At 45.7% G+C, this 20857-nt stretch overlaps 1 protein-coding gene across 18 annotated transcripts in view; it reads left to right on the top strand.

Moving 5' to 3' along the window:
* Positions 1-20857, top strand: part of COL13A1 (collagen type XIII alpha 1 chain) — a 225864-nt gene that overhangs the window by 125858 nt on the left and 79149 nt on the right. For all 18 annotated transcript variants that reach the window (XM_072628741.1, XM_072628735.1, XM_072628736.1 and 15 more), the window contains 4 exons: positions 2334-2450; positions 2897-2938; positions 5139-5165; positions 6963-6998. In XM_072628741.1, the coding sequence (XP_072484842.1) occupies positions 2334-2450; positions 2897-2938; positions 5139-5165; positions 6963-6998 (222 nt within the window). The remainder of the gene's footprint in view (positions 1-2333; positions 2451-2896; positions 2939-5138; positions 5166-6962; positions 6999-20857) is intronic.

Below are 20857 nucleotides of genomic sequence, written 5' to 3'. Positions count from 1 at the left end.
GTCATCCAGTGAGCTGATGGACCCCAGGACGTCAGACTCCAAATCGAGGACTCTACCTGCTTCACCAATCTACCCCAAGACAAGTTCTTGGCTAGTGCTATAACTGGTTCTAGAGCCTGGGGTCCCTGACTACCAGCCCCCTGCTCTTGGCCCTAAACCAGAGAGAGCTGTTTTTTATTTGGCTCCTCCTCCCAAGAGCTGAGCTCAGATCATTTCTTTGGAGGTCATGGAGAAAATATGTGAGCTAGCTAAATGTCTGTTGGAGAGTGGCTTTTCAATGCTCCATATATGGGTACACTCCAAGCTCCATGCATGTGCAAAAGAAAAGGTCTGCCCAGGCTCCTCAGTAACACACACACACACACACACACACACACACACACACACACTGCACTTGGCTGCCCCAGGGAGCGCATGGCATAGTCCTACCAGCTAATCATACCATCATAAATCTCCAGCTCCAGCGGAGCTTTCAAGATCATCCTAGATCAGTTGGGATAGTTAGCCCAGAGAAAGCAGACTTGGGGGGAGGTGTGGATGGTGTTGTCATATTCAGGTGGGATGAGATTTTGTTCTACTTGGCCCCAGAAGGCAGAACAGGAAGCAGTGATGGGACTCCAGAGAGACAATGTCCTCTTGACATGAGGGAAACCTTCCTGACCAGTAGATCTGTCCTAAAGGTTACCGGGCTGCCTCAGGAAGGCTGCAGGGGATCAAGGTGAGAACATCATATTTGGATGATGGCACCTTACCAGGTAGCATAGAAGGCTAGTTAGTCAATGTAGAGAGCACTGGGGCTGGAGTCAGGAAGAGCCAAGTTCAAATCTAGCCTCAGATAGACGCTTCCTAGCTGTGGGACTCTGAACAAGTCATTCAGCCTCTGCTTCAATTTTCTTATCTGTAAAATAGGGATAACAGCCCCTACCTCCCAGAGTTGTTGTGAGGATCAAGTGAGGTAATATTTGTAACATACTTTATAAACCTTAAAGAGTATTCACTTTTATGAAGACATGTGGAGCCATAGGCAAGAAAGCGCCTTAATTTCTTGGCACCTCAGTTTCCTCCTCAGTAAAAATTGGGATAACTATAACCACAATAGACCCTTAGATAACCCTTTGACCTTTGCCAAGACCTCTGTCTGCCTCATGGAAAAGACTTTGCAAACCTTACGGCACTATCAAAATATGTCACCCATCACAAGGGTTTTTTAGTGGATGCTGAATGGCCACACATTGAGAATTGTTGTAGAGGGTATTCCTAAGGTGTGACTAGTTGGACTAACTGCCATCTGAAGTCCCTTCTCATTCTGAGATTTCATGTGAGATTCTAACCTTCTTCTCTTATGGGAGAGGAAGCTAAGACCCAAAGAGATTAAATGAATGAATTACCCAGGGTCACACAGGTAATGAGATAGAGGTAAACTTGTCCTCGGATCTCCCAATTCCAGACTCATCCCTCTTGAGGCTATAATAGGCTACCTCTCCATCTCCATCTTAGTGTATCAGGTCCTTGGGGGAAGAGGAGTGACCAGTTGGTCAGTAGAAGGGATTTTAGAGGAGAGGTGCTAGTTCCCCCAGAATCCCTTGAAGGCAAATCTATGATCCAAGAATCTACAAGTTGGAAGGTCCCTCAGTCATCTAAATTTCATTGAGCAGGGACCTCAGATGGACCTAGACATCAGCCAGTCTTGGCCAAAGCATTGAATCTCCTCGATAACACCAAGTTTTTGCTCAAGGACTTCTAGTGAAGGGGAACTTGAAACTTTCCAACATAATCTGTTCCATTTGGGGCCAGTTGAATTTTTTAGGAAATTTTTTGAATATTAAGCCAAAATCAGTCTTTGTGTAACGTCCAACAGTTGGCTAAAGTCCTGCCCTCCAGGAGAAAGTGAAAGGCCAATTTCAGCCATTGAAACTGGTTGTTCCCTTGAGAAAAAGACAATTTTCTTAAGATTAAGAAAATGAAGGAACAGTGTGTTCCCACAAATTTAGCTCAGAGAATGACACTGCCTCATGTGACTTTAGCAAACATCTCTGTACCTTCCTGGGGCGGTCAAACCTTACTCACTGGAACCAGTTGGGAAAAGGCCAGTCTGGGAGTGCCCCCCTGCCCACGTCCCATTTGGGGACCTGGTGCTCCTCCTGGCTCTCCTCCTCTGACTGACACACTCCTTCCTGCATGTGATCACGAATATCATCATTCTCACCTCCTTCCTCACAATCATCACCGTCACCTGCATCATCACCATTGGAGGGTTGAGGCTTCCCTGGGGTGCACAGCACAGTGGCAGGAGCAACTTTTATCTTCTAACTCCTTGTTTCCATGAACTTCAGGGAGAACAGGGACAAGCAGGCATCCAAGGCCCTCCTGGGCCACCTGGTCCCCCAGGACCTGCTGGACCTATTGGACCTCTGGGTAACCCAGGAGAGCCAGGGCCCATGGGGCCACCCGTAAGTATGATCATCTTCTCACCATTCTCCTCTCATCATCCCTTCCTGTACCTTCTCATGCAGCCACTAATAAGATAGAGAATAACTAACTTGTTCCCACTCCTCCTGTCCTAGTACCAGAATGGCAGGAAGAAACCTCACTGAGGACCAGTGAGCTGGGGGTAGCTTTTCACCTTTCAAAATGCCACTCTGAAGAAATTCTGGCATCATTCCACCAGCTCATGGGTTTGATCCTGGGCTTTCTAAGGGAGGAGATAAGATTCAGGCTAGGACTGTGACCAGAAAACAGACCAGGATCCACCTACTTGGTCCCTCCCTTCCAAGGCCAAGGGCTGGCTTAAAAACTATCTCTGCACTGCTGAGTTCAGAGAGAAGTGAAAGGAGATGTGAGCACCCACAACCCAGAGTGTCTCTAATGTTCTCTCTGCCTCTCTCTTGGATCACAGGGCAAAGCAGGAGAGCCAGGGAAGCCAGGCAAGGATGGGAAGGTATGTTTCTATACTGTTCTTTAGGGCCTCTCTGCCACGCTGGTGGCACTGTCACAGGGTCACTGTAGCATCTGGAGAGAGCTCATCAATTGAGCCAAAGAAGAGCAAGACACAAGAGCCACTGGTCTAGAGGGAATCCTATGGAGAAGTCATTTAAGTCATTCTCCTGCCTCCACATGGAGCTGCTGTCCAACTACAAACTAAACAGGTGCTACTAGGAACACGAGTTTCCAAAGCCCACTTATTGCAAGTCACATTCTTACACTTAAATGCCAGTATGAGAGAAATTGGAAAGACAGGAGGACGTTGGCCCTGGAACCTAGAGACTGGGGCTCTGTCATGGGCAATGGTCACATTTAACCACTCTGAGGCTCAGTTTCCTCAGCTGTCCAATAGAGATGATGATAAAACTAATACTCGCTGCTCCATAGGGTTATATTTTTTAAGCCTGAAAGTGTTCTAGAATTAAGACTACTCCAGTCATTTCCAAAGATCCAGCAATCTCCACTAGTTCAAACCCCAGGACCCAACCTATTGAGTTTGTAAAGCTTCAGGCCCAGAGCAGATCCCAATATTCACATGGCCTCAGGGCCAGACCCCTGGGAGCCATCTTTTCTCTGGTTCCAGTCTTCCATCCTTACCCACCAATGGCTCCAAGTAGAGACAGCATTGTTATCCTCTCTCTTGTTCCCTGCTTGTCTCTTGGAAATGTCCTTCACCCAAGAGAGAATGCAACCATGCCTTCCAGAAGGTGGGAACAGTTGCCAAAGAGGGGCCCTTGGGGACTTGAATGCATTCAGAAATAGCTTCAGGAAGCCTGAGCTGCTGGAAGAAGTTGATTTTTAGAAAGGGATCTGAACTTGGAAACAGACAAGATTGGGGAGAGGGAGGATGTAGGGAGGAGAGGTGTGGACTTGGACCAAATCAAACCAAACTGCCCCATCTCCAAAGATGATCTTGCCCATTTTCATGGAAAAAGCATTCCCCCCTCCTCCAAGTAGCTCCCTATGGGACTTTAAGTAAGGCCCCTGCCCTCTCAGGGCCTCAGTTTCTTCATCTATAAAAGGAGGAGGCTGGGCCAAATGATCCCCCATGCTCTGTCTAATTGGAATGCCTCCTCTTGACGCTAATTCAACTTATAAATGCCAGGCACACATGTTCTGCCCTAAGGAGCCTCTCTAGGGTTTGAACACCCTCTCCAGTCTTCTAGGGAAGGATGACCTTAGATCTCCTGGGGGACCCATATGGGAGGCAGTGGATGAAATCCATCTTTGCTTCTTACCACCTGTGTTCTCACCTCTTGGGCTCAATTACCTCATTGGAAAATAGGAAGTTTAAACTAGGTAACCCTGAGGGTCCCTTCTAGATCCTAGATCTACTATTTCAACACTTCCTCTGAGTGTACCCCTATTCCCTATTCCAACAGGCCCTTTTTTAAAAAATATATTTGATTGATACCTTCTGTTTTCATACTCTACTTCTAGAAATACCTCTTCACTTCAAATCAAGTCCTCCCTTATAACATGAAAACATGTTATGAAAAGTCATCTGATAATAATGATAATCAATCAACCAACCTATCAATAAGTATTCAGCACCTACTACGTGCCAGGCACCATGCTAAGCACTTAGCTAATAATGTATGCATCATGCTGCCCAAGCATCCCCCACCTCTCTGTTGAAAGGAGAGAAATGTGCTTCGTTATCTGCTTTCCATGAACATTCAGGGGTTTGTAGTTGTGCAAAGTAAGAACTAGATTTCTTCTTGGTGTCTTTGTTTGCTTGTTTCCATTACTTTGTCATCATCATATATATTGTTCTTCTCCTTATTTCACTCTGCTTTACAACTCTTTGTGAGTAGTCTTTGAATCATAGAAAGGAAGAGCTGGAAGGGATCTTAGAGATTCTTTAATCCAACCTCCCATATCAGAAGAGAGGAAGCTAGCTCCCAATGGAGGGATTTGTCCATGACTGCACAGCTAGGAAATGGCAGAACCAAGACTGAAACCCAGAGCCGCAGGCTTCTGAGTGATTCCATATTCTTTCATTTTACCAACACTGCCTTGCACACTCCATGCTCAAGGCGCTTCTGTGGGATTGCTGGTCTTCCCTTCTCGCCTCACCCACCATAACCTTTGTTATGGCAAACCACTTGCAAAAGAAAGATTGTCTCATACTTTGCTTTTCTTGTCACCCACAGGGCTTACCTGGATCTCCTGGACCAAAGGTGAGAGCAATGAAGCACTATGGTGGCTTGTGGTTGCTAGGGAGAGACTGGAAGGAGGATGAGGGGGAGAGACAGACACACAAGGAAGGAAAGAGACAGAGATGAAAGAGAGTAGAGAAGGGGAGGGAAAGAGAGGGATGAAAGACAGAAGAAAGGGACAGAGGGAGAAGGAGGAAAGGAAGGACAGAGGGAAGGAGAGACAGAGACAGAGAGAGAAAGAGAGAAAACCAAGATTGATGAGATGAGACTTTGAGACCCGTGGCAATATTTCATCTGGCCAATGGCAAAAGCATAGCGCAGTTTGGCTCACATCAAAACCATCTAGGAAACCAATCAATCAGTTCCACAGTATTCATTCAGCATCTGCTAATTACCCATACTAGGTGCATGGGAAATACAAAAGGAGTATAAGGAATGCCTCTCTACTCAGAGAAACCAAGCAAATCAGAGAATGTTAAAGCTAGAAGGAACCGTCAAGAATGTCTAGTCTAATCTTTTCATTTGACAGAAAAGGAAATTGTTACAAGAGCAGGAATCCTCTCTATATCATTCCTGACACATGGTTATCCGGCCTTTGCCTGAAGACCTTCATTGACTAGTAGCTCACTGGCTCATCCAGAGGAAGTAGGGATCGACATCCCCAAAAGTCATGGCAGCCTTGAAAACCTTACTTATGGCTCTGCCACAGAGACCTTCTGGTCAACCAGCCTCAATTTTAAAATGTGGTAAATGAGCCCCAGAGGAGTTTTAATGGTGGTGAATGGAATTTGAGCAGAACCTTGAAGTACAGATATAATTTGGAGAGGTTGGGAAGCTGCCGTCAGAGATGGGACTAGCAAGGGGAGAGTGTGTGCAAGCAATAGTGAGGAGATCAGTCTCACTTTTCCTCTAGTCCCTAACCTTTAGTTTCCACAGCCCTAGAACGACTAATTCAAATGGGTCCAAGTAGAAACAGAAAGGAAGGATCTCTCTTGTTGAGGAAGACTGGACTGTCCTATTGGCTTGACATGGGGAGCCATCATTTTAATGGTGGCAATGAGTCGACAGTGTGACATGGCAGGTCCTTAGGATGGTTTAAATGATCTTAGCTTCAGGGTATCCAGAATAAGAGAGGCAATCATCCCTGTGTCCCCCTCCCTTGTCAGAAGTCATTTGAAATATCCTCTTGAGTTCTGGATGTCATATTTTAGGCATCCATTGGACAAGATAACTTCTGAGGTCTCTTCCAACTTGGGTATGTTGTGAGGAAGCACACTGCTGAGATGAAGGATACACAGAAAGGGTTGACTGTAGTTGAAAGAGAACTGGAAAGTATACCAAAGGAGATGGGGATATTTAGTTTACAGAAAAAAATACTTAAGTGGGAGAAGGGGGGAGGAGAGAGATATCACGTGGAAGAGGATTAAACTTGTTTTGCTTGGCCCAAGGACAGAACTAAGAGCAATGGGGGAGCAGACGCAGGGAAGCAGATTTCAGCTCAATATGATAGAAAACTTCACAATAATTCCAGCTTTTTCCAAAGAGACAAGGCTTTAGCTGTGCATGCCCGGGCACTGGAACTCTTCCAGGAAGGTCTGGGTGACCTACGCACCCCAATACGGGTTGGACCACAGGCATCCCAATATCTCTTCCAGCTTCAAGGGTCCATGGGGCCAAGCGCTGTATGAGAAAAACACATGGTTATCTCTGGCGGGCAGTCATCAGAGTCTTCAGCTTAGGGCTGGCTCACTGGATAAACGACTTTTCTCTTTGTTCATGAGCATCATCATCCTGATGGTCTTTTCTTTGTCTTGGCAGGGAGACCCCGGAATTCAGGGATATCATGGACGAAAGGTCAGGGGGAAGGATGTGTGGGGCAAATAGTGGTGGGTGGAATGGGTAGTGTGGGGGAGCAAACGGGGCAAGCTAAAGCAGATGTTTACTAAATGTCCTGAGGCAAGTCAGTGTTGACTGCCCAAGACTCAAAAACCAGCACTACGGATGATGTTTAACCAGCTGATTGGAAGTACTGAGAGGTTTTAACTCTCACATCACCTCAGCACTATCCCCCCACTCTCACCAATGTCTTCCCTCACTTTTGGTATACTGAAATGAGCCTGGACTTGGAGTCTTGGCTCCTAGTAGCTTCTGTTTCTTTCTCTATGACTCACTTGCTGTGTGCCCTCTTTGGGCCTCAGTTTGCTCATCTTTAAAATGAGACAGGACTGGGTGACATCTGATTGCTTTTCCAGCTTGGACATTCTGGGCTTATGGCATCACGCATAATGGCAGATGATGCCTGAGTCTTTGATGGAGTCAGTAATCTCCAGAATTTGAGAGGACAGTGGTGTAGTGGAAAGAGTGATGGATGGACCTAGAGTCCAGAGCCTGGGGTGATAAGGTAGGTTCTGACACTTGCTGGCTTTGTGATTGAAGAATAGTGGCTTGCACTTCTTGAGTCTTATCTGAAAAATGGGGGTGATAACAGTTAAACTACAGGCCTCCCAGAGTGACTGGGAAGAAAGCTCTGTGCAAATGAAGGAGATGAGGCCTCAGAGTACCCTGGGACAAGGGCTAGCGATGGAGAGACAGATCACTTTTTGTCACAGGATTGCCAAGTTTTCCTTATTAAAGAGGGTTACTAAAAGTGCTAACATGCTCTCAAGGTTTATAATACTTTACAAATGATACTTCATTTCATCATCACAATAATCCTGGGAGTCACTTCACCTCTACCTGACTCAGTTTCCTGAACTGTAAAATCGGGTTAATAATAGCACTACTTCCCAGGGTGGTTGTGAGGATAAAATGAGATAATATATATGACATGCTTTCCAAACCTAAATGCACTATAAATGTATTATAATTATGACAATCCCTTTGTATTCTGCCCTCAACAAGCCTCATCTGGGGTATTATATTCTGCTCTGGTTTAACTAGGACTCTGATAAGCTGAGAAGTGTTCAGAGAAGAGCAGCTAGGGTGGGGAAGGATCCAGGTCAGGATTGGCTGAAGGACCCGGGATTGGCTAGCCTGAAGATGAGAAGGCTCCAAGTGTTCAAGGTTCAAGTGTTAAGAGGACCGTTATTTGGAAGAGGGATTGGCATTGTTTATATAGGCCTAGAAGGGTAGATCCCAGGAACTCTGGGTGAAAATTGAAATGAGAGCAATTGAGGCTGGGTGTCAGGAAAAAATTTCTGCTGGTTAGAATTATGGCAAAATGGATTGGATGGATTGAGAGAGGATGGATTCTCCATCCTTAGAGATCTTCTTGTCTGCATGTTAGAGTAGCTATTCCTTTGATGTATGGATTGACCTAGAAGAGTATTGGGATCTGTTCCCACTCTCAAATTCTCTGCTTCTGAGGGATATTTCCAGTCCCTTCCCTCTCTGAATCTCCAATTCTCTGAAACATGCCATTCTTCCTAACCTTGCCCATTCTCCATGGCACTGATAGGGAATTACCCTGACTTTCAGGGTAATCCTGGGGACCCTCCAGGAGTGGGAACCTTTAAGAAAGGAGGCAGGAAGTAAGAGGGACATGGAGGACAAGGAAAGAATGTGAGGGGGACGGAGGAGAGTGCCAGAGACATGCATTCTTTGCACCCCCGTAACAGGGAGGGCTCCCGTCACTGCAGCGTTTTATGGAAGGCAGGCAGTGAATTAGTGAGGCCTGAGAGATCTTTAATTAGTTCTGCATAAACTGAGAAGTTTGTGTTATGTCAGGAAGTGAAAATTATAGCCCCCGTGGATCCCTCCATGCAAGCTCACAAAATTTACTACCTCGCCTTTCTGCAAACTGTCGGTTTTCCCATTAGCATCATCTGGCCCTTTGCAGAGGGAGTAGGGCTCTGGGGCTAGGAGGTGACCACCATGGCATGTAGCACCTGGGAGTCATGTGTATCCACCATCAGAATCACCATTTCCTGCTAATGGCAGCTGGGTGGGGGGCTGGCTTATCCACACAGTATCTTGTGGGCCTTTGAGGTCCATTGAGAATATACCCCCTGGTGTGGCCCAAAATCTAGTGATGAGAAAGGACATAACTCCATAAATGTGGAGGTCTTGGTTACTTCTAATCTACTAGGACCTGTCTGACCAACCTAGTATGGTGTTATAGTATTTCAAAAGTTGTTCCATTAGAAGGTGAATTAGACTTTTTCTACTTGGCCCCCAAGAGCAGAACCAGAAAAGCTGACTCTGTAAAGAAGTAGATTTAGAGTGGAGATAAGGAAAAACTTCCAAAGATAAGAGTTGTCAAAGAATAGTGTGCTACCTGGAGAGGTAGTGAGTTCTCTTCCACTAGGAGTCTGCAGGCAAAGAGAGCATTTGTTGGAATTGTCATAGAAGGGGCCATACTAGATGGTGCCTGAGCTCCTTTCTGGAATTCTCTGGCTTTGGGTGAGGGTGCACCTTAGTTCAGCGAAAGGCAAATATCAGATATGAACTTGTGACTCCCCAAGAGAAGTCCCAAGGGGAATCTCCATTGACCCAAAGAAAGAAGCTAGGTTGAAGAAGATGGGACCAAGGAACATGGGGACCAAAGGCCTCATGCCCATGAGTATCCCCCTTGTCTAGAAGAAGAATGCTGTGGAAGAAATGGACAGAAGGACAAGGAGAATGGCAGATTATTCAGGGGGAGAAGACTTGATGAGGATTTATAGCTGACACCCAGGATCTAGAGCTTCAAAGTCCATCAGATCCAACTTGTATTTTGCAGATAGGGAGACCAGGACCCCTACAAGGGAAAGGACTTGTCCAAGGCCCAACAGTGGGTCAAGAGCACAGCTTGGATGCCCACTGGTCCTCCAACTCCTCATCTTGTGTTCTTTGTCATTATGGCACACTACCTCTTCAACTTCCCACAAGATTTAAGTGTTCTGATGGTTCTGGTTTAGCCCCAGAATTCTGATGGAACACAACCCAGATCAAGGCTCCTGGGAGAAAAGTATAGAGTGGTGTAAAGAGCCCAAGAACTGAAGTCAGGAGAAATGGGTTGAGGTTCCAGCTCTGATACACAGTCCTGAAATCTCATTTGGGATTCAGTTTCCTTCTCTGTCAAATGGGCTGGAGAAGGAAATGGCAAACCACTCCAGTATCTTTTCCAAGAAAACCCCAAATGGGGTCACAGAGAGTTGGATACAATCGAAACAAGTGAACAATAACAAGAAAAGAGCAGTAGGGGCTAAGGAGTGACATTGTCAGACTTGGACTTTAAGAAAATCCCTTTGGAAACTGTATGGAGGATGGATTGCAGAGGGGAGACTCTGAAAGCAGAGATACTGGCTAGAAAGCTATGACACTGGTCTGCACAAGAGGGGATGAAGACTCAAACTGGGATGGTAACCTGTGAGTTGCAGAGAAGAAGAGAGATGGACTTAGATGTGAGGAGAAAAGAGATCTAGCTACTGATCCATTATAGAGAGTGAATAACAGGGAGCTACTTGTTAAATTGAATTGAACTGAATATGGTAGACCTCTATTGTCAAAGTTCTTACTTTATCCTTTCCCTGATGACATGCATAGCATTGCCTCTGAGCATGGATTGGTCCATGATCTGGTGCATGAGGATCCCATGCCCTCTTACCCTGTACTACTCTGTTGTAAATCCTTTTATTTCTTTCTCTTCCTCTGTGGCTTCTCTCAGGACCAGGAAGGCAAAAGCGGCTGCCATCGCAAAGGTGGATGCCTTCAAAAAGAGTGATGAGAATTTCCCTTTCTTTTTTTTTTTGGAGGGGGGAAGGTAAGGTAGTTGGGGTTAAGTGACTTTCCCAAGGTCACACAGCTAGTAAGTGTCAAGTGTCTAAAACTGGATTTGAACTCAGGTCTTCCTGACTCCAGGACAGGTGCTCTATTAATAGTGCCACCCAGATGCCCAAAATTTATTTCTTTCCTAGGAGGAAAAAGGGTGAGAGGATGGAGGAAAAGTGAGAAGAGAAGCCAGGTATTAGTAGTGGCCATTCTCTTGGTGTTGGGAAGGCTGCTGCCATATAACTGTGGTGGTCACAAGATGCCTGTGAAATAGCCAGTCCCTTGGGTTTTGATTCACCAGAGGTAGTAACTTGTCCCAGTAACTTGACCAAGAATAAAAAACTATTAGAGCTGGCCAACCCCCTGACTGGATAAAGGAGGAAACTGAGGTCACACAGCTAATCAGTAATGGAGCCAAGAGGCTGAATATCTTCCCTGATAGTCTGCTACTCTTTCCACTTCACCCCCATGACTCTCCCCACGTCCTGTGCTGGGTGGGATTTGGGTCTTACCAAAGGCATTTTTCAGTCTCTGAAGTTGACTAATGATTTGTTATGTCCCTCCCTCTTCCTTCCCTTCCCCGCTCCCCATCACCACCCCCGCCTGTCGTTGGACAGGACAGGTCTGGCAATTTTTATTTTCACAAAGGCTAGTTAGCCAATATGTCAGGTCTCCGCCAACACAGTGAGATCAAAGCTGAGGTTTGGCACCAAACAGACTCCTGCTCGAGCTCCCCCTTCCCTCCCTGGGCTAACTGATCCTCCTGACTCACCAGCCACGTGCGCACACACGTATGGCTATGCACCCATGTGTTGTCTATTTGATCACAATTTATTATACCAATCTATTTAAAATATGTTAGGAGACATAAAGTATGTTTAAAACATTACAACCTTGGCCAGCTTTCAAGGGGCTTGGAGTATATCGTCAGACTGTAAATTCCAAATATCTGAAAGGCTGGCAACAGTTTATCTCTGACTGTATCAATACTCGTTTTTAAAGGCATGCAATGTGTGCAATGCATTTGAAGTGAGAGGTTATTACAGTATGGGGAAGCACCATTAATCAGTGAGTCCTCTAATCAGCCCCAAGATGCATTAGGCATAATTGGCATCCCTATCAGATTTACAGATGGCATGAAGCTGGAAGGAATAGTTAACATGGTGGGTCGGAGAATCTGGGACCAGAAAAATCTCAGTAGGCCAAAACAAGAGACCAAACCTCATAAGAGGAAATTCAACAGGGAGAAGTATAAAGTTCAGTGCTTGGATCCAAAAAAATCAGCTGTGCAGGTACAAGATGAGGAAAGTATGTCTGAATAGTGGGGATCACTGATGAAAAAGATCTGGAAACTCTTAGTGGACCACAAGTTCCATTTGAGTCATCAGTTAGATACAGCAATCAAGCTTTAGGCTGCAATGTGTCCCAACTGAAGGGTCTCAAAAAACATTCATTTTATCAAAACAGTGACCCTAAAGGAAAGAGTCCATTCTAGGTATAAGGGCATGAAGACACAGAGGTAGCTGATGGAATACTGAGTTCAGGGAACCAAGATTCCAGTTTGGCCAAAATATAGAGAGCATAAAGGAGAGAAAAGTACAATAAACCTAGAAAAGTTGGCAGTGCCACATCATAAGTGGACTTTAAATGCCAGACTAAGTTTGTCTTTTAGCAAGTGAAGGTCTGAGCAGGGGGATGACACAGTCAGATTTGTACTTCAGAAGTATTCTTTTAGCATCTGCATGAGGGACAATTTTTGAGACCAGAAGCTGGGAAGCTGTTGTGACAGTCTAGGAGAGAGGTGATGAGAGACTGAGCCACCATGGCATCTGTGTGAGTGAAAAGAAGACAACATATAGAAGAGATGGGGTGGGGGCCCCATCCCCAAGACTTGGCAGAAATGAATAAAGGCTACAGTCCCCTTGCCCTCTGCCCTGGTCAGCCCCCATCTGGAGCAGCTTTGCCCTTGAGGCCCCATGTTTTAGGAAGGACATTGACAAGTTACCCAGATGGAGGAAGGACAGAGGGAGGTGATGTCCAGGACTCCATGAGGGACCTGGACAGATGGATTCTTCAGGAGCTGAGAATGACCCCTGGTTTAAAGGAACACTGTGCACTGATGAATAGATGGAGCTCTAGTGATGTATACAAATGTGGGGAGTCAAACGTGCAGGTAACCCAAAGGGCGATGGAGAAGCCCATGGTGAGTGGGAGCCAGCTGCAGCTTAGGTCATCCATGATGACTCAGGTTTAAAAGGTCACATAGGAAATGAATGCTTATGGCGGGGTTGGACTGGGAGAGGAGCCGTATGGCTAGATCGCGGACTAGCAGATGGAAGAGCCCAGAGAATGCTGAGAGAACTAGAGGAGGCTTCGGTACCTTAGGTAGGTTCTACAGAGAACATTAGGGGAAGGGCATAGACAAGAACCAACCAGATACAAAAGGGTAGATGAACTATACAGTCTTCACAGATAGTGGAAGCATTATTTACATCCCACCCTAATCCAAGCCCTAAGCCTCAGAAATGTGTAGGTTACCAGAGCTACCAGAATCCTTGTCAACCCTCAAGCCTGACTATTACAGCTCCCCTCTTCTTCATTTTACAAAGAAGGAAACAGAGAGCAAAATGTATTTGCCCAGTAAGGACCAGAGCTAGAATCTGACCCTAAGTGCCCCCTAAGCCAAAGCCAGTGGCTCTTTCCATTATATTCATTAGTTTCCCTAAGGCCCCAGTGGTGCAATGGAAAGGACTCAAGCCCAAATCTTCCAACATTACTACAGAACCTTGGGCAAATTACTTGATTTTCCTCTGCCTCAGTTTCCCCACCTATACAATAAGCGAGTGGGATTAGATGGTCTCTGTGGTCTGTTTCATCTCTCAGTGCCTCTGGTACCTACCATAAATACATTGACCAGAGTTTCACATTTTGCTTACATGACTTGGTCCCATGATTTTTGGTTGTTGTTTAGTCATTTCAGTTGTGTCCGACTGTGCTCTTCCCCATTTGAGGCTTTCTTGGCAAAGATACTGGAGTACTTCGCCATTTCCTCCTCTAGGTCTGGAAAGAAATATTTCTAGTATTTATCCACTTGTTTTTAAGCTATAAACATCAAACGGAGGACCTCAGTTTCCCCATCCACAAAATGGAGGTTCTCGCATCTAATCACCTAAAACAAAGGGGACACAGTAAGAGCTAGGACCAGGATCTCAGGCAAAGGCAGAGTCTTTGGGTATTTTTAAGAGGATCCAAGCCCCTGCTCAGCTCTGTGGACAGCCCCCATCTTGATGCCTCCTGGCACCTGCTTAAGACTCTGCACATTAGATCTGGAGTCACCGCTTGGAGCCAGCAGCAAGACTGACTAATCTCAATTCAGATTAAAAGGCAGCAAAGCTCCCGCAAACTTCTGGCCTCCTTGGGCAGGGCTCTTTGCCCAGGTAATTCCCTCTGTCATCTTCAATCAAACTGATCACTTCCTCTCTTGAATTAGAGGAAAACTAGGGGGTTTAGCTGAGACTGGGGCTCCCTCATCCTTGGAAGGGAACAGAGGTGAGGAAGCAAGAGGAAGCAGGCTCTGGAAGGGGGAGGGGGAGAGTAGGAAGGGGAGGGGGAGGGGCAGGCCCTAGCACCTACTCACGGGGCCCCTCACCGGAACACTCTGTTCTGTTCTTGTCGTTTGGGGTGGGGGATGAGGGGCGCCAACAAACCTTCTGGCCACCTCCCCTCCAGCCTTCCCAGACTCCGTCCAGCCTTCCTCTTCCACTCCAGAGAACAATGAGTCTGTGTGAACCTCAGCATTCTTGGCCCCCACGGCTCCCATTCAGCTTTTCTATTTGTGGGTAGGAGGGCCTGTTTCTGAAAGCCCCCTTTGCTACCACTAGAGCTGTTCATTCAAGCTGTCTCTACTGAGGAGCAGTAGAAAGAGCCTTGGACCAGTAGTCAAGAGAACTGGGTTCGAATCCTAAATCTTACCCTTACTACCTACATGGCTTTTATGAGGTCACTAATCTCTCTGGTCTCAAATTTCTCCTGTGTAAAATAAGAGAATTGGACTTCTCATTCTAAGTGGGCTTCTAAGATTCTTTCCACCTTGGTCTCTCTGACTCTCAATTTCCTATTCCATAAAATGGGGATAATACACTACCTACTTCACAGGGTTGCTGTGGGGAAAGTGATTTATAAGCCTTAAAGTGCTATAGAAATGTAAGTTGTCTCTGGCATTGACCTTGAAGGCCTCCTTCCTTGATGGGTTTCCTCCCAATCCCCACCCTCCCAGGGCAGGGAACAGCAGGGACTCCCAACCATAAATCACCCATTAGCCGGTCTCTCCCACAGGATGAGAAACGTGCGAGGGTTTGTGCATCATGGAGTTTGCCCCTTCCTCCCTGTCATCTCCATGAAGGATAGCCTTTTCCATCTGGAACTGTCCCAAGACAGAGGGCCCATTGAAGTCAGAGTTTGTTCAATTTGGCTGTTTCCTGATACAACCTTGTTCACAGGGCCCCTTCTTATGAATCAAAACATCCTGGGATGTCAAGCCAGAAGGAGAATTCTAGTGTAGCCTACTGATTTTACAGATAGAGAAACTGAGATCTGTAAAGATGAAGTGATTTGTCTAAGGTCACACAGATACATAGTAAGGCCAGATCCCTACAAATCTAATGTTCTTATCTCTGAGGATTTAGACTCAGGGACTTTGTTGAATGTCAGCTCTGTGATGTTGAACAAGGCAGTTTCTTTCTCATAAAATCTTAGAGATGGTAAGGGCCTCAGACTCCAGACTTTGCTGGAATAAGTCTCCTCTATATTGCAGCTGACCAACTTGTTTTTTTCACCTTCTTTTGCTTCAAAAACTCTTGTGAGGGTAAATCCACTCTCCACAAAGGCAGACCAATTTCACTTATGATGTGACCTTCAATCATGTGGAAGTTTCACATGGGCCTCAGTTTCCTTCTCTGGAAAATGAGAGGTTTGGACTGAATGAACTAAGGATTTTCTAAGCCCTGACCTTGGAAGATTCTACACCCAGAGGTTACAAGTGGCATGATATTCCAATACATCTGTAATATAGCTACTGTTCTCAGCCCCAAGACCTGGATGCATGTACAGGGAAGGCTTTGTTAAGACTTTTCTGAAGGACCTGCTATTAAACCTTTGTAGATGGAAAATTTTTTAGGTAGGAAATGGAAAATCAGAGACATCTAGACGGGGCCTCATGTCAAAACATGTCATGGGAAAAAGCTTTATGAGCGGAAACTTGCGAAGAGGCCCTTACCCTGCCTGCTGACAGAATCACAGACGTTGAAGCTGGATGCGACCCTATGGATGATTTATTCCTAGTCTAATGTTCTTTGATTGAAGGAGTTGAGAGTCAGAAGAGAAGAGAAATTAGGAAATTAGTGAGAGAGATCGGACTTGAACCCCGGTCTTTTTGCCCTGCCCAGCATTCCCTCTGTTATCCTATGCTTTCCCAAGGTCATTGGGTCACAGGGTTTAGGGCCTCAGAGACCACCTACACCAAACCATTCCTGAATGAGGACCCAACCAACAAGTGGTCATGGAGGTTCTGCCCACCACTCCCAAGGAGGACTGGTCCACTTTTGGACGGCTCTTAACATGAGAAGGTTATCAATGATTTTGAATTTAAATTTGTATTTTTGTACCTTCCATTCATTTCCCCTATTCTGACATGGGGTGGGGAGGACACAGAAAACAAATGCAATGGTCCTTTCACCTGACCACCCTTCAGATCCATGAAGACACTTATAGTGTCCCTCCCCTTGGCCCCCACCCTGAATCTTCTCCTCTCCACGCTGATCACTCCCATTTTATTCAGGTGATTAAAATACAGCATGAACTCTAGGCCCGTCCTCATCCTATTTCTGCTTCTCTGAACTCTCTCCAGCTTATCAACATCCCTCCTTAAATGTGGCACCTACAATTGAACACAGTACTGTAGATATGATCTGACCAAGGAAGAAAGAATACATCAGTACTCCCCTAGTCCATCACCACCAAGTCCTGGACACTCTAGACCTTAAACCTCTCACAACCCAACCTAAGCTCACATCCTTGGATGACAGAGCATCTCTGAAGTTCTGTAAGGTCATCTAGTCTCATCCCTTTATTTTAGCGGAAGTAACATTCCCAAAAACATAAAGGTAGCAGAGGGTACCATCAGGATTTGAAACTATGTCTTTTGATTCCAAATCCCATGTTCTTTCCACTTTACCAGGCTTCATCTTGGGCAGGTAGGTGATACAGCAGATGGAGTACCACACCTGGAGTCAGGAAGACTGACCTCAGACACTTACTAGCTGGGTGACCCTGAGCAAATCACTTCACCCTGTTTGCCTCAGTTTCCTTGCCTGTAAAATGAGCTGGGGAAGGAAATGGCAAATCTCTCCAGTATCTTTGCCAAGAAAACCCCAGATGTGGTCATAGAGAGTCAGACCCAACTGAAATGACTGAAAACGCATGCGCACACACACACACACACACACACACACACACATCTTCCCATACACTTTCATATATATCTCAGAGGTTTTATTGACATGCCTTTCCCTTCCCTTCCATTCTTTTCCCTTCCATTTCCTTCCTTTCTCTTCCTTTCCCTTCCCTTTCCTTCCCTTCCTTTCTCTTCCTTTCACTTCTCTCCCCTCCTTTTCCCTTTCCTTCTCTTCTTTTCTTTTCCCTCCCCTTCTCTTCTCTATCTTTTCTCTCTCCACCCCCACCCTTTCCTTTACCCTTAACCATAAGCACATTTGGCATGTGTGCCTCTATTCAGATTGGACATTTTCTTCTCCAAGCCTCCAGAGACTGTTATAAACCCAGAGAGAGAGAGGATCCCACCACAGATTTAAGTGGACTTGAGAGAATTAGCCGCCCACACTTCCATAGGAGTGGCTAGAACAGACCTTCTCCAAGTACTCAGGATCATGACCTGACCGATTGCTTCTTAAAGCCCAGAGAGCAGAGCTGCGGTTGGCTGCAGGCCCCCAGGCCTTCTGTGGAGCATTTATTCCCAGAGCAGTTGGGAGGTGGGGGGGGAGGCAGGGCATGCCAAAAGTGAGTAGTGAAGAACTGGAGAAAGGAGCCAGAAACTTCCTCACTACCCAAGTCTTCTCCATTTCCTACCTAAAAACAAGATCCAAACAGCTGGTGCACCCAGCCTGCACCCATTCACAATGATGGGAGAATTAATTAAGTCACATTCAGTCCAGACCCCTCATTTTACAGAGAATTAAAAACTGAGAAGTAGAGATGGGAAACAATAGCCCTAAGGTCACGTCAACAATAACCAAGTAAAGACTGAGACTCAAGGCCAGGCTCCAGTTAAAACCCACTGAAAATTAAAAGATAATTTAAATGATGATAGTTTCGATGTTCTCCTCCCCCACTCCCACCCCTGACAACCTAAAAAGGTGAGAGAAAGGAGGAAGAGGGAGGGAATGTGCATTTATGAACCACTTACTGTATATCAGGCTTTGTGCTAAGCACCTTACAAATATTTTCACTTTTAATCTTCACAACAGCCCTGGAAGGCAGGGTGCTATTTTTATTCCCATTTCATTATTTTTAGAATTTATTATCCCCAGTAGAGAAAACTGAGGCAGACAGAAGTTAAGTGATTTGTCCAGGTTCACACTGCTAATCAGGGTCTGAAGTAGATTTGAACTCGGATCTTCCTGATTCTGGGCCCAGCCTCTTTCCAGTGCCCCACCAGCTGCCTCTGCTTTTCTTATAAGGAAGAAAAGCAAAGAGCCAAGTCAATTTGCTTGGTACTATGGAAATAATACTCGCTCTGGAGTTCAAGGATCTGAGTTCAAATCCCCTCCTGTATGACCTTGGACAGGTTATGTTACCTTACAAGTCTCAGCTTCCTCATTTGTAGAATAAGGAGGTTGGACTCCTGGCCTCTCAGTGCCCTCTCTCTAGACTCAGGATTCCAGGATGCTGGGATCTTAGATTAGATCATATTGATTAGTTACCCTCCTTCCCCCATCTTGGTTCCCAGGGATGTGTGATTTCTCTGTGATCTCTGTGATGGAGGGGAGAATAAGTTTGCAGTGGTCTTTCAGGGAATCCCATAGACCTGAAGAGTCTGCAGGGTATCCCCATGAGAAAAGGGGCATCCACACTGTCTAGGGAGCCTGCTGACCCAACTTCCACTGGACAAGGGACCAGATAGGGAACAATGTTAGGAAGAGCCACATTCCCCCCATCAACAGGCCACCTGTGCGGCTCTAGCTGAGCCAGAGGTGGCTGTAGGAGGCAAGTGCGATGGGGGAGTGGGAAAAGTTGAGGGGGGAGAGCCTGGGACCAGACCTCCTACAAGGATAATGGGGTCTCCAACCAAGGTCCTGTGCTTCCCCCTACTGGTCACTGCAGGCAAATGGGACCACAGGGCCAGGCTCATTCTTAGCTCCCTCCCGGGTAGATAGATGGACCATCCCCTTGGTCCTCAGAGAAGAAGCATTCAGGAAATATTGACTAAAGATGAGCAGGCAGTGTATGGGGCAGGCGCTATTTACAGTCTGCAGGTTGATCTCAAAGGCGCAATTTAGAATGGCTCTTTCTGAGCCTTCTGGTAACCTCCAAATCAGCTCAGCAAGCATTTAGCAAACCTTCGCCATACCCTGGGCTGAGTTCCAGGGCAACAAAGATGAAACAAGATACAGCTCCCAGTCTCAAAAAATCGTGCTCAGATACTTAGTAGCTATTCACAGCAGCAGTGCGGGAAAATCAAAAGCCGGAACGTATGGAAAATCCTCTGCAAAACAAAGCACTCTGCAAGTCAGCTGTCCTTGGTATTGGTCATAATAACATTAGTTAGGATAATTATAATAGTACTAATGATAAACAACCTGGCGTAGTAGGTAGGAGAGCTGGCCTCAAAGCCGGGAAGACCTGGGTTCGAGGCCTGCCTCTGATGCATGTTGTTTGGTCAGTTTATATCTCAGCACTCGCTGTAGGACTCTTAAGGTGCAAAGTATTGGGCAATCTGCATCAGAGAAGAGATTTTCCTCACTGGGGACTTCCCTACACCAAAAACAAAACAAAACAAATAAAAAACCCACAGATCTGAAGGGAAACAAAATAAAGAACTTACTATGAGGGGAAATCACCTGGACACAAACAAGTCTGATGCAGAGTAGGATAAAAGAGAGGGTTAAAATTTAAAAATAATTTGAAAGGTCACTTTTCAACTTCAGACTTCAAAAGAGACTTCTTCAAGGAGGTGGCCTGAACTGGAGAAAGGAAGAAACAGACATTTATTAAATGCCTGCTATGTGCCAGACATTTTCACAACTATTATATCATTTGATCGTCACAACAACCCTGGGAGGTGGGTGCTGTTTTTATTCTCATTTTACAAGTAAGGAAACTGAGAAAGACGGGGTCAAGTGATTTGCCCAGGGTTACACAGCTGGTAAGTGTCTGAGGCAAGATCTAGATTCAGGTTTTCCTAATTACAGGAGAGTCAGGATTTCCACAGGCAGAGATGAGTAAGGGGTTGGTTGCAGGCAGTGGACAATAATAATATTGATAATAATAATAGTAGCGTTTACATAGCGCTTTAAAGTTTGCAAAGTACTTTAAATGTTTTAACTTCTTTAAGCCTTGCAACAATCCTATGAGTTAGGTAACATTATATTATCACAGTTTACAGATGAGGAAACTGAGGCTCAGGGGAGTTGTGACTCTGTATTCAAATTCAGGTGTTCCTGACTCCAAGTTTTGCACCATCTAGAATCCCCGACCCAAAAGCTCAGGGTTTGGATTGAGATTGAGATCAAGGGTCAGTGAATTGTTCAGATATCTTTCCTTTTATTATTTCTATCCCCAGGGCTTAGAGCACTGCCTGGCACATAGTAGGTATTTAATACATGTTAATCTACAATTGCTGGATTTTGCTTAATAGAGAGTATGTGAAGGAGAATAGAGAGAGACTTTGG

This window comes from Notamacropus eugenii, chromosome 1 (genome assembly GCF_028372415.1).
Source record: "Notamacropus eugenii isolate mMacEug1 chromosome 1, mMacEug1.pri_v2, whole genome shotgun sequence".
Taxonomy (NCBI): Eukaryota; Metazoa; Chordata; class Mammalia; order Diprotodontia; family Macropodidae; genus Notamacropus; species Notamacropus eugenii.
The sequence above is the reverse complement of the archived record's forward strand: the minus strand, read 5'-3'. Positions and strand labels throughout refer to the sequence as shown.